The 13,562-nt window shown below is 30.1% G+C and overlaps 1 protein-coding gene across 1 annotated transcript in view; it reads left to right on the forward strand.

Annotated features, from left to right (window-relative positions):
• The window catches only part of LOC108690500 (regulating synaptic membrane exocytosis protein 1), a 124,697-nt gene extending 118,600 nt beyond the window's left edge, over window positions 1-6,097 (forward strand). Inside the window, exons 19-22 of the mRNA XM_018197814.1 lie at window positions 4,094-4,181; window positions 4,422-4,504; window positions 4,787-4,894; window positions 5,538-6,097. Of these exons, the coding sequence (XP_018053303.1) occupies window positions 4,094-4,181; window positions 4,422-4,504; window positions 4,787-4,894; window positions 5,538-5,848 (590 nt within the window). The 3' untranslated portion in view covers window positions 5,849-6,097. The remainder of the gene's footprint in view (window positions 1-4,093; window positions 4,182-4,421; window positions 4,505-4,786; window positions 4,895-5,537) is intronic.
• The last annotated feature ends 7,465 nt before the right edge of the window (window positions 6,098-13,562 follow it).

Raw genomic sequence — 13,562 nt, forward strand, 5'->3', positions numbered from 1 at the left:
TTTATCTGTACTTTAAGCAGAATCTCGCTTCCAATTTTCGTCCCTTTAATTCACCCTTTTTAATACAACGGTATCGTAGTATTTGTTCTGCAATAAAGAGAGTATAAGAACGGAATAGATTTGATGATAGATATAGAGAAACTGTTGATATTAGAATATCCATTAGTTTGAACGTTCAAAATAGACGAAATAGGAAGTAGAAACAGAGTAGAAATAGGATTTCGATTTGAAAGTCCCAAGTTTGATTGATTCTCGGATAAAAATTTAACGAACACTTAATTTTTTTTCATAATGGTATCTTTTACGCAATTTTAATAAAAAGAATAAATAATTCTATGGTAAAACATTAATTCCATTAATGATATCACGCTTTTTATTCAAAGGTACACAGTTGGAAAATTTGTGTACCTTCGAATATTAAATTTAACACATCTCATATGTACAAACAATCCACTAAAATTTTTGTATTAATTTTAAAATGAATGTTAGAAGGTGACACAAATATTATGTAAAAAATTAACATAAAAAACATACCATTGACACAATTTGTAAACTATCATATTTCTTCATTAAAATTAATATTTATAATATGTTAACACATTTTATTTATTTATCTTAAAATTTATATTTAAAAAAAATTATTTTTATGTTATTTGTTTATTTATATAATAAATAAATTGTATTGTTTTAACACAAAAAATATTGAATATCAATTTAATACAAAATATTCAAATAATATGTCACATTATGTTAAATTAATACTCGGATATTAAAAATTCTACGCAAAATTTTAACAAAGACTTGAGTGGAGCATTTCTAATACAATTTTTTTTAATGTATATAATGAATATTTTATTTTACAGTGTTTTACTTTTTCTACAACTTCTTTATAAATGTTCAAGTAATCAATTTTATAATAGAAACAATTTTTAAGTAAAATTTATATGACAAATATTTTTATATCCATTATATAAATAACAATTTATCTATCGCTACTATACTGTTCTGAATATTTTTTTCTATAATCTTTTAATTTTCTTTATTATTTTATTTTGTTCTATGTTTCGTAGTTCTTATTAATTGAAGAGATAAACAAAACATTTCGTGAAAAAAGATTTTGAAAGAACTATCATATTATATACGTATCATTATATATTTATTGATAGAGAATACCGTTCTAATATCTCTCGCGTTTCGCTTCTTTATTTTTGCACTTCTATTTTTTTCTCTTTCTTTGCGCGCACGTGCCATTAATTTGTCTTCCCTCGATACACACTACATTATATTTTTCAAAGACGCACGTAACATCATTTATCATGAGACAAGAATGAGATATGTCGGTAAACTTTACCTGTCAAATATGTTCTTTTCTGTTTGCACATATAATTCGTAATCCCCCCTCCCCCAATCGTAATATAATTTTTTAAAACGAGATTAATTATATTATTGTTAATTTGCAATTTCTCGGGCATACTATTAATTTCCTGCTTGCGTTAATCGTACTTCATTTCTGCTCTCATTTAGTCTATTTAATCATTCTAAACGTCAAAAGTTAGAGCGTTAATTCTTTATCATCTTCTAATCTTTATCTCTTCTTCTTTCTTTTTTTAAGATTATATCTTTTGTTATCATTTTTTAAGAGACAATTACTTAAAAATAATATATACAACATTTTCTCTAAAATTATTTTTATTGTTTCATTCGATACTTTGTTAAAAATCAAGATATCTTGAATAATAAATTCTGTTTAATCACCAATATTATAATTTTATATGTTCCAATAGTTTAGAAATACACGTGCACATCAACTTTGCATCTTTAGTTATTCTAATATTAACAATTTCACACATATTAACTTTCACAACTTGATGAACAGATAAATAAATTCACAATTGATAAAAGAGCACCTGAATACATTCATACACGTTTGTTCACGTTATTTATTTATTTATTTATTTATTTATATTATTTATATTAATAATACCATTGCGGAAATAGAGCAATTTTTCGAATCATCTGCGGACAGGTGAGTAACAAACAAAATATCCACATTCCGTTCCTTACTACAAGCCTTCACAAATTCCTTTTTGCTTCTCTCTCCTAAATTTTCTTGCAATTAAAGCAAGTTGCGCTTTAGAATATTTGCTTAAGCACACTATTAGCATTTATAGATAATTTGAACGCTAGTCACTTATACTGCTACCACTGTTGCTACCTACAATCATGATCATCTTAGGTAAGAGATTTCAAATGTCGTTGTATTGTCGCACGTCTTTAACACTATATATATTGACACGAACATCTGACAAATTCCCTTTTTATTAAGATGAGTCTATTTAACGAACTGTCTCTGTACTGACTATACGACATCTTTTTACTGATTCTATTTTTATACTATAATTCTGAAATTGTCTTTTTTACTTTTTATCTTTTAATTATTTTATTTATTACTATTCTTAGCTATGCATATATGTATATTTAAGATGTTCTACTTTATGATACCTAAAAATATATGTTGTACAATAAAAAGAACGTTATATATCTAGAATACAAAAATGTTTTACGATATTTATATGAAATCATAATATTAATGTACAAATGATTATGAGACTTAAATAAAATAACATTTTTATTGAATTTTTTGACAAAAAATTTTTAATATTCTTTTATAACAATTAAAAATAAAAGATATAAAATTTCGGACAAACAATAATGTTTTGTAGAAATAAATAGGAAAGTACTTTATTTATAAGTAACTAAAAAAAGTTTTATTTTTTCTTATATCGGAAAAATTGAAAACAAATGTACTGAAATGTAATTTTAAACACAAATCTGTATGATTAATAATTATGTTACCCATAAATTTATAACTTTGTCAAAAAGATATTTAGAATGATCAGAATTAGGATGATAACAAATAATGAGGAAGTGTAAAAATGAGAACTTTAAAAGAAAATAATAATAGAATGAGAACGAACTATATATTAGCTCTTCGAGCTTCTAATTATCTTATTACAGCTATCGAGACTGAACTTCTCTCTTCGTAGAGTTGAAACTCCCTGCTATCGTTGGTACTTTGGAACTAAAGTTTGTATCTTACTTCTATGTAGAGAACGCGTTTGGAATTTATTACATATATCTATTTAATTCAGGAAGCTTCGGTTGTTGAATTTCACGATTCGATTAACAGTTCCATTGGTATTGATTGAATCGTTTGCATAGAAATTCTTACTGTATATTCTTGTACTATAATAAAAATTATCAGAAACATAAATAATAAAAATTTTATATATGATAAAGATTATCAGAAATAAAACATTAATATAAGATAGTAATACATACATATATGTAGTATTTTTTATTTATTTTCCATTATAAAAGTAATATAAATACAAGTATAATCTTTTTATTACTTTTTACCATTATATACGATCAATTAAGAATAAAAAAATTATCTAGTATAATCCCAATTGCTTATTTAAAAGAATCACTTACATAATAAGACGATTTATATAATCATAGGATGCTTGAAGCAACCCATATAGCACAAAAACTTGTAACAATATTGCAACGTTTACAATGTCACTACACTATTATTGGAATGTTGCAATATTGCTGCAATGTTGTTGTAAACTTCTGTACACTGTTTGAGAAATTTTAATAAATATTTAAAGAAATTAAAATGTATTTGTTAATGATAGATATAGATTATTGCAATTATATTGAAATTCACACGACCGAAGATGCTTTGCAATTGTCGTATTGTTAGTAGAAGCTTGTCTGAAAGATCTGTTGCAATACTGAGTTTTTGATAATACAAGCCCGTAGTATTGACTCTTCTGATCGGCAGGTGTAAATTGTTTCATTCAGATATAACTTAACTGCAATCTGTATGGAAATATGAAATCATTTAAATTTAGAAATGTCAATTGTAATGTCAATTGTATTGGGAATTTTTTAGACGAATATTGTTATTCAAAATGAATAAATAATATCTTGAGGAAACAGTTTTCTGTTTCCTCATGCAATTCCATACAGTTTGCAGTCAGTCCAATGTGATCAATAATGTGAGAAGATATTTTTCAACTTATAGGGCGGGGTGAGCGCAAAGACAGCGTTATGGAGATTCCTGAGAGATTTTACGATCGAAATAGCGAATCCGACGAAGACGAGAAATGGAGGTACGCGATCCATCTTTCATGACAAGTTAAAATGGATCAATCACTCTATTCTATTCACATTTTCGATTGTATTTATTATCGATTCATCAATTATGCTTTCATCATATCGTTGATATTTTAGTTCAGATATATCATACATGCAACGATAAAGGAACGGATGGAAACTACAAATCATCCTACATTGATATTTATTAAGTTAAACGTAATTGAATTTGTATGGCGTAACTTTTGTTATTGCAGTCAGTCAGCGAGAAATGAAAATGGCGTCGATTTGAAACTGGGTCGCGGACAGTTGCTGCCGAAAGGATTCAAAATAATCAGTGGTAAAATATTTGTTTTAATTTCATTTCGTCCCTCGAAAGTAAATTATTTGTACTCGCAAATTTTACGTTTTATTTTAGTTTTGCAGTATTTTGAGTGACTCGAAAAACGTTCTACATTAAATGTATACGTATTTCTTCTCAGAAATAATTTATGTTTTTATTTAATAAAAACAGATATTTGATTCATTAAATCTCAAATATTTATCAATCTTTATTTTATTGGAATTTTTCTTATTATAATTTTCTTTTGCATCCATTTAATTGGGATTGTAAACATTGTAGGAGCACAGAACGGCGAAGTACAGCTAGGTTTCTATCTATGCAAGGGAACTCTCGAGGTCGAAGTTATCTGCGCGAGGGATATTTGTCCCGAGGAGAAGGAGGAACCAGGTAATTTCTGGAGTATACTTTCTCTCTTTGTCGCTGTTAATTCGAGTTATTCGTTCCTGTTTGCTATAAAATTCTCGCAATCTAGTATCTTTGAGGTCCTCCCGACTATCTATCCTCGCGCGAGCGTTAATTCCATAGTCGTTACTTTTACAATGTGCGGGTATTCGGTCTTGATTATTCATGCATTACTTTAGCGTTTAGAAACAAATTTCCGAGCCAGTGTTCAGCGTGCCGGTTAATCACAACGACCTACATCCGCTAATTTGTTAAGGTCAAAGCTGCAGTAAAATTAACATTTTTTTTATAAAATAGTTAAATAGTTTTATAAAATAGTTAAATATAAAATAGTTTTTTTTATAATTTTTTTAAAAACTATTAGCTTGATTTTTAAATATTTTAGTAAAAAAGTTTAATACTAATTTAATATAATGATACGACAATAAAACACATTTTCTACCTTTTTCAGAAATTTTTAATTTTTTCTATTTTTATGTATTATAAAAATAAAATATTTCTTTGATCTACATTTATTAAAAATTTACAAAAAAAGAAAATTCTTTCTACTTATAGATACGCTTAAAGTGTTAGATTTTAAGATCATTTTCCTAAGACTCGACGGCAAAATTTTTATCTTTATCTATAGACACTTACGTGAAGACGTACTTACGAGAACGAGACGGCGATAAGTGGCTGCAGAAGCGCAAAACCCGCGTGGTGCGACACTCGAAGACTCCGCAGTATCGGCAGACGCTGAAATACGGACGCTGCGACACTCTACAGGGCAGGCACTTACTGGTGATGCTCTGGGAGAAGAAGCAAGCCTTCGAGAGCAACCAGGGGCTGGGCGGCGCCGAAGTGGATCTCGATGTGCTGCCACCGAAGGAATTCATCTTCGATTGGTATCCGCTCTTCCCGATCCACACCCTCGGCACGCACAACGCAGACTCACCATGATGGTTAAGGGAAAAATGGGCCCTCGAGGCTGGCGAGCTCGACCTCAGATTGAGCCTTTTGCTCAAGGACGAGGACGAGCCCGTCGTCAAGATCATCTCTTGATGGAAATCGTGGCTGATTATGTGGCATCGTTGGCTGGATCGAATTCAATGCAATCTCTACGATCTACGTGAGATAACAGTATTCTGTATTATTACAAGTCCTTGAGTGTAGCGACGAGGCTCACGTTGTTCCAGAAGGCAAATGAAGTTCGCGACGATGAAGTTTCAATTCTTTTTGTGTTGCTGCGACCTTTCAATTATAATTTATATTTACAATAACGTATAGTGTTCAAATAGAAAAATATTTTTATTTCGTTCAATCGATTAAAATTATATTATACACGAATATTAATTTAGGCTACAGTCCACTAAATGCTACAAATGTTTCGAAGCATTTTTTGATTGGTCAATTAGTAAAATTTTTTTCTTCCGATTGATCAATCAAAAGTTTCGAAGCATTTGTAGCGCCAAGTGAACCGCACCGTTAATCGGCACTCATAATTGGCTGGTATTAAATCGATAAATGTATTTTATAATGATTATTTAATCAATCTAAAACTGCAAACAAACAAGTTACGAATAACATATTTATCGATTAAATGTTTGATTATTTATTAACATTTGTGTGATAGAAGAAAAATATATTTTTAAAGTCAAAATATATTATCAAAAATTATAATAAAAGGTTTTATTTTTTCTTTTATTAAATATAATTTATAAACTTAAAACAAATGTCGCGGAGCATAGAAACTTCAGATTGTTTATCACAATGCATAAAAGATTTTCAAAAAGAATATCAGTCAGCAATATAGTTCGCATATGACGAACTTAATTGAAAGTGATCCATAATCATACGTAGCATATAACTGGAAGACAATCAACTTCAGAGGACTGTTATTATTGAAGAAGACAATCAACTTTAAAAATTATAAAGACATAACGCTTTCATTGAATTTACGCTTGTGGGATGACGTCAGCGTCAACGTCGTCGCATCTTTTTTTTTTTTGACGAAGAGAAAGAAAAGACAGGACAAGGAAAATAGATTCGAGAGAACCGAGTTCCTTCGATTAGCGCCTTTTGAGATTCGCGAGTGTTTTATAGGCACTCGCGGTGATTTTAGCAATAAAGGTGTACCTGCGCAAGTCTTGTTTGTACGAAGCAGCAGGATACGGAACAAAAAATATGGAAAGGTACGGAAAGTTTATTTTTCGATGATTAACTACGATTAGAAATGAAAGTGGAAGCAGCCATGTATCCTGATGAAATGATAAGGGTCCATTTTTCCCGAAACAAATATAATACTGACAAATATGTCGATTGTGCGAAGCGAAACTCGATCGACATCTGCCGCCGGCGGCGGTCTCATCTGGTTGATCCAGTCAGGGATTCGATCGAATTTCATACGTACTAATTCAAATATCGATATTTAAGGGTCAACAGGAATATAAAGCCTGTTTGATCTTTCTATATGCCGACGAGGCGCTTTCAGAATTCGCGTTTCTATTTAAAGTAGATATTTGATTTGGAATGCAGATCAGAAGTTTGCAGTAATGTAGTACAATTACAATTTCTTTGTTCAAATAATTCTGAATTATATCCTTTTTCTCTTACATTACATTTCACATATATAAGTAAAGTAATTAATTCGTACAAATATTATATTAATGTTATAAAATGCAAATCATAAACATATTATTACAATCTGAAATTATAGAGTTAGAATTTTTGTATATACATAGTATATACAAGAATTTTTGTGTATACATAGAATTTTTGTATATACATTGTATATACATAGTATTTCAAAAAAAGTGATGACTATAAGAAAATAGAAAACAGAATTTAATGGAATGCCTCGATCGGCGTAACTACTTAATGCTTTAACTATTTAATGGTAGACAATCGTTTCAAAGCTCGCTGGCCGAGCTAATGACAAAAAAAAAGGAGTAATTAGCTTGAGGTGGTGGCGAGACGAGCGGATGAGTTCCCGGAAGTAACTTCGCGGTTAACTTGAATAATAACCAACCAAACTCGGTGTTTAGAAGTCGCACAATTTTTGTAGCTCGTAGACTGATAGCGAGACTTCGACGTTTCTCAGATGTAATACTGACGTTCCGTTTTGCGTAGCGTCCCGAAGATCATTATGACTCCACGAAGCAGTCCCGTTCGATTGGCAATAAAAAAGACAACGGAAAAAAATTGGCAGATATGACGTGGAAAGAAATATGTAACAAAAATTCACGAGCTTAATTTATCGCTTCGGGATGATTTACGATGATTCTCGGGACGCGTTAATGTGAATGTTTAAATCCTATAATGTCCCACGACGAAATTAGGGACATAATGGTTTGTCCAGAATTATTGCGCTTACCCCGCCCGAGTAATTAGTGATAGGTCATAAACGTGATAATATCGTAACAGAATTAATTAATGATTCGGCAGCATTCTCACGATATGATCCATGAGTCATGTCTTAAATGATTGAAGTTCACAAATTTATTATTATTATGCTGACAATGAGTGTGATGCATGCACAGAGGAACACACAACACAGTACGTAAGTGATGTATGTATATAACATGAAGATTACGGCGTCGATCCCGGGACGTGGTATATACATACATATCTATAAATATACTATATATTATTACAATCCGCGGGGAAACGAAGGATAATCAAAATGTACATGTGTTTAAATGATACGATTAAGGATAAATATAGTGTTACTGTCCCATATCATTAAAACTCGGTGTTAACGATGTAGATGTTTAAGGGATGTCAACGAAAGTTTAATCGAAAATTTATTTTCACAAGTCCTTTGAAACGAAATTTTTAACGACGATATACGTACATAGTTCTTACACTAGTAACTTCATTTCGTTACATTAGTAAATTTATTTTCCTCTACGTATGTTTTCGTTGATTCTACCTTTTTATAAATATAGGTATTCTCTGTAAGAAATATCACAAACTCTAATTTTTTAAATGAAAACTTGTATTTACTCACTATTAATGTCGGTCTTTAAGATCAATAGTTTGGACAAATATTACGATTCCTTTAAGGATTCGTTTGCAATTCGTAAATGGCAGACTTTTGATCGAAAAGATATGCAGGAATCGCGGAATCGCGAGCGCCTAAGCATTTGAAGAAAGTAATTTTTTACTTAAAACACATAGCAAGAAAGCATATCGGCCCGAAAAAAGAAGAAAAAGGATATTTTAATTACGGTTGTGCTGTTCACACATTTTATGTCGATATAATTGCTACATCAGTCTCTAAACGCCTCGAACGCCAGCGATACGCCTCGCAAGACTCATAAACGAGACGATTGTGCCTTCGTGAGGGCTACGTCACATATATCGTAGAAAAAGAACATTTCACGGATAATCGGTCTAGAAGCATATCCAATATCATGAAAATATATTAAACGACACAAATTCAAACTTTGCTGTAAAACCAATTATGCATGACCTCATATGATCTTTTATTTATTGTGTTACATAGTACTCATATTGTGATCTTAATAATACTACGCATTCGCCGAAATCATTAATATTTTAATTAACGTGCAGTTTGTAACTCAATTAAATTTTCATTTAATTTATTTTTTTCACGAATAAACGATAATTTATACAAATCATGTTAAAAAAAACAAGAAAATAGATTCAAGATATGATCTTAGTAAACGACGTAAGTAAACAGAAAATAAAAAAGATATTTGTAGCGAAGGTAAAGGAAATCGGCAAACTTTCGATGAAAAATCACGAATTAATTCGAGCAAATGTATTTTATCAAAAGTTTCCTCATAGAAGATTATCGCATGGACAATCTTCTCGTACGAATGCAATCATCTATACTTTAGACGGAGGACTTCTCTCCTTTATAGTAGTTGAACGCATTCTAACAAGCCTTTTTCTACTAGCCTTCGAGAAAGTGATCTAATAACTTTGTTAGTGATCTAATTACGATTATTAGTTATTGATACCATTGTTATCGTCACTATCGCTGCTGTTTGTTCGCTTCTTGGCTTCTAGATCAATCAATAATTATTAAAATTCGAAATAAGAATTTATATTTCGTGATATTAGTTTTAAATCACACTGTCAGTAGTGATCTTTACTAATGAAATTACAAATAACGAATTAATGTTTTGTTCTTTAAATTATTATTTTATCATTGATTATTTTGTATATTTATTAAATATGTTTTTCATCTTAATATTAACTTTTTAATTAGACATTTTTTTATTTTATATATGTATATATTTATAAGTTTAATATCTTGTTATGATATTTATTTATTTATTTATTATACATTTTGAAAAATAAATAATATTAAATTTGAATAAATTAAATGTGAATAAATGTACAATTATATTATATTTATATATTATATTAATTATATTTATATGTTCCATGTTTAGAAGTCTAAAAAAATCTAAGGACAAAGAATTAAATTGTCCATACTCGAATGTGCTAACCTTCGCTCATTTCATGCACGTTTCTGAAAAATCTCGTAGCAGTTTTCGACGGAGTTCGAGCTTATAATAAAAAATTAGCTTACAATAAAATTCTTACATTATAGTAAAATCTAGACACACGTCATTCGCTCAAATAGAGAGCCATTACGATTTTTCTACGATACAGAATGCTAGCACCTTAATGTAGAGCATGACTTGGATCTGTTTCACTATTGTCTTACGTCTAATTATGACGAACACATACGTACACACAAAGTACACACAGAGACAGACAAACGGACAGACAAACAGATAAACATACAAACAATACACATGTGTACGCAAATACGTTGAAATCAATCTTGACAATCGAAACTATTGATTCTGAAACTTATGCTGTGGATCTTTAGAAGATAAAAGTCGTACTTATTACATTTCATATTATATGTATAATATGGGCCGTGTGTAAAATATTTCTAAAGACGAGCGTACACATCGCTAATTATTGCACAATTGTAAATTATCAGGTCAATCAATCGCAGATAAAAACTTTCCTTGAAAAATGATTGATGAATGTACTTGAGAGAAGTAGGCTTTTTTCTCTCGAGATGAAATGAATATTGGCACAATTGGTCACCTCATTGAAAACGCTGTTAATTAAGAGTAACATGCAACGACCTGTTCCTTTACATATCTGTGTTGTACTCGTTCTAACACTTCTAACTTCTAATTGTAAGTGTCAGGGACAATCTCACGGAAGTGCGTGCGTGTCTTCAAACGTGGATCAAACACAACGGCAAGTTCCCCAATCTGCGTAGCAGGAAATTTGCTCGTATCAGCGTTTCAACAATGCTAATCAATCTTGCATCTGCTTGTATGTGTGTAGTTTACTCAATTCTTAATTAACTATTTAATATTGTATTGTTAATGCTAATAACTTAACAAAAGACGAACTGCTTATCATGATTATTACGCTTGAATTCATAAAGAAACGCTGTGCGAGAAAAATGGAGAAACTAGCCACTTGCTGATTATAACTTTTTTTTCTTTTCCGTTTTTCATTTCAATTAATATCGATATGATTTTCGTTATTAATCAAACTTTGCCTATATTTCGCGAGAAAAGTCTCGCGAAAATTTAAGCGATCGGGCGATAAGATTGATCGCAATCTCCGTTTCTCAACAGGGAGTGCTCAAGTACGGCCTAAAACCACATTCGAATGAGTCGCGAAAGAAATGCTTGATCCTCGTAGATACGCGATTAATTGTTATATATATGTACACCTGTAAGTATTAGCTGTTAAACTGATGATTTGTAAAACGTATAATTAAAACGAAGTCAACGGCTTCGAGAAAAGAGAAGAAAGGCGAAAAACGGAATTGTACGTGAAAGTTTTAAACGAGTTACAATAATCATTTGGGACCCAAATAATTTCGGCTGCATAACAATTATAGGGACTGATAGTTAAATGTGTTTAGCGATAATTAACTTGCAAAAATTAAATTAAACGAAATTCGACTAGAGATTCATCGTTAAAAAAATACCCTCTTTGATTAGTAGAAAACACTTGAACTAATCGACTTCTTCTCATGTTCTATGATACCGTTTCGTACTCGAGACAACTCGAGCTTCCATATACTAGAGCAATCTAATTATTTTTTCCAATGTTCTCCGCGTTTCGTCTTTCTAATATAACGCTATCATTAGTGATTGTAGGTACTTAAATTAGAACTTATAAAACTAGACACGTTAAGAAATTCTGCCATTTTCTCATCAGCCATAGGGAGTTGGCAGTTAGAAAACGTTTTGCTGATGTACAGCAAGCTGATTTCCTTCGATTGTGACACGTGTTGTGAGCTGTCAAATATTTAGAAATTTATATACAAAATTTTATTTATAAAATTTCACTTTTTTAGTGAATACATGAAGTAGTGAGTACAAATTGCACTTGTAGAAATTGTTGATAACCGCTTGCTCTTAAATGAAAATTACAGAATTTTATTTTGAATATTGATTCTTTTAATAAGAATATTAAAGAAGTACATTCACATTTATAAATCGTATATATTTAAGACGATCACTTCTTATAATTAACCATAAAGTTTAAATTATATATTATATATTATACGTATTTAATATTTTAAAATGACAATTATCTCTTCTAATATATTTATGTAATTTTCATTTAATAATTAAATCTCTGACATACGTTTGAATGTAATAAATAACGTGTCAAGGGAAGTAAGTACTGAAGAATAGCGTAAATAGAAATACTATGGCCTTGTAAAGTCTTGTAAAAAGGGCAAGTGTGTCGACGATTCTTTCTTGCTTTGTTTTATTAGAATTTTAGAGATTTTTAAAATTCCTATAATTTTTACGAGCGATCGCTCCGCGCTCGCGTATACTTTCACGAAAGTGAAAGATACGCGAAAAAAAGCGCAACATGGGAAAGACACCCTTAACGTAGTTAAAAGATATAGATACGATAGATTATCATATATCAAATTCAATGTGATGTTTCCTGCATGTTGAATGTTGATTGTCACGTATGTGGATTTAGAATCACAAGAGTGTGATAGATGTGGGTTAATCATGAGGATGGATAATTAGCGGTTAAGCGAATTGCGATATAATTTTCTTTCTATTGGTTTTATAGCAATTGGAGATTATGAAGCAGTCTTGGTTTATTTAAACATTGATTGATCGATAATAGGAAATTCCTGAGAGCCGAATGAAATATTTTCATTACAATACACAAAATCTGTATCTATTGAAATTTTAGTTTTACAAATTTCACAACTCCGTGAATAAAAAACATTTGTCAAATAAACGTGATATTTTTATTGATTACTGAAGAACTTTAGTGTTTAAAAGAAGCTTTTAATAGTAATTATAAAATATTTAAGAGGAACTTTTTTTTCTCTTGATAAAATAATATTTTCAATTTCTAAATTTCTAATACAAAATAAAGAAAAAACGCGCACATTTTGCCTCAGAAGTTTCTTATAATCTATGAATCAAAGTTTTTCTGAATAATTGATACACTTACTTATTTTAATTTTAATTAATTAATTTTATCATTAAATACAAGTTGAGTTTTCTCTCTGCATTTGTACTATTGAAAAAAGTCACGAAAGTATTTGATATAACTTCTACAATTTTTTCTACGAGAAAAATAATTCTCTAAGAAACAAACAAAAATGAATCTTGTG

The sequence above is a fragment of the Atta colombica genome, unplaced genomic scaffold, assembly GCF_001594045.1.
Source record: "Atta colombica isolate Treedump-2 unplaced genomic scaffold, Acol1.0 scaffold33, whole genome shotgun sequence".
NCBI lineage: Eukaryota > Metazoa > Arthropoda > Insecta > Hymenoptera > Formicidae > Atta > Atta colombica.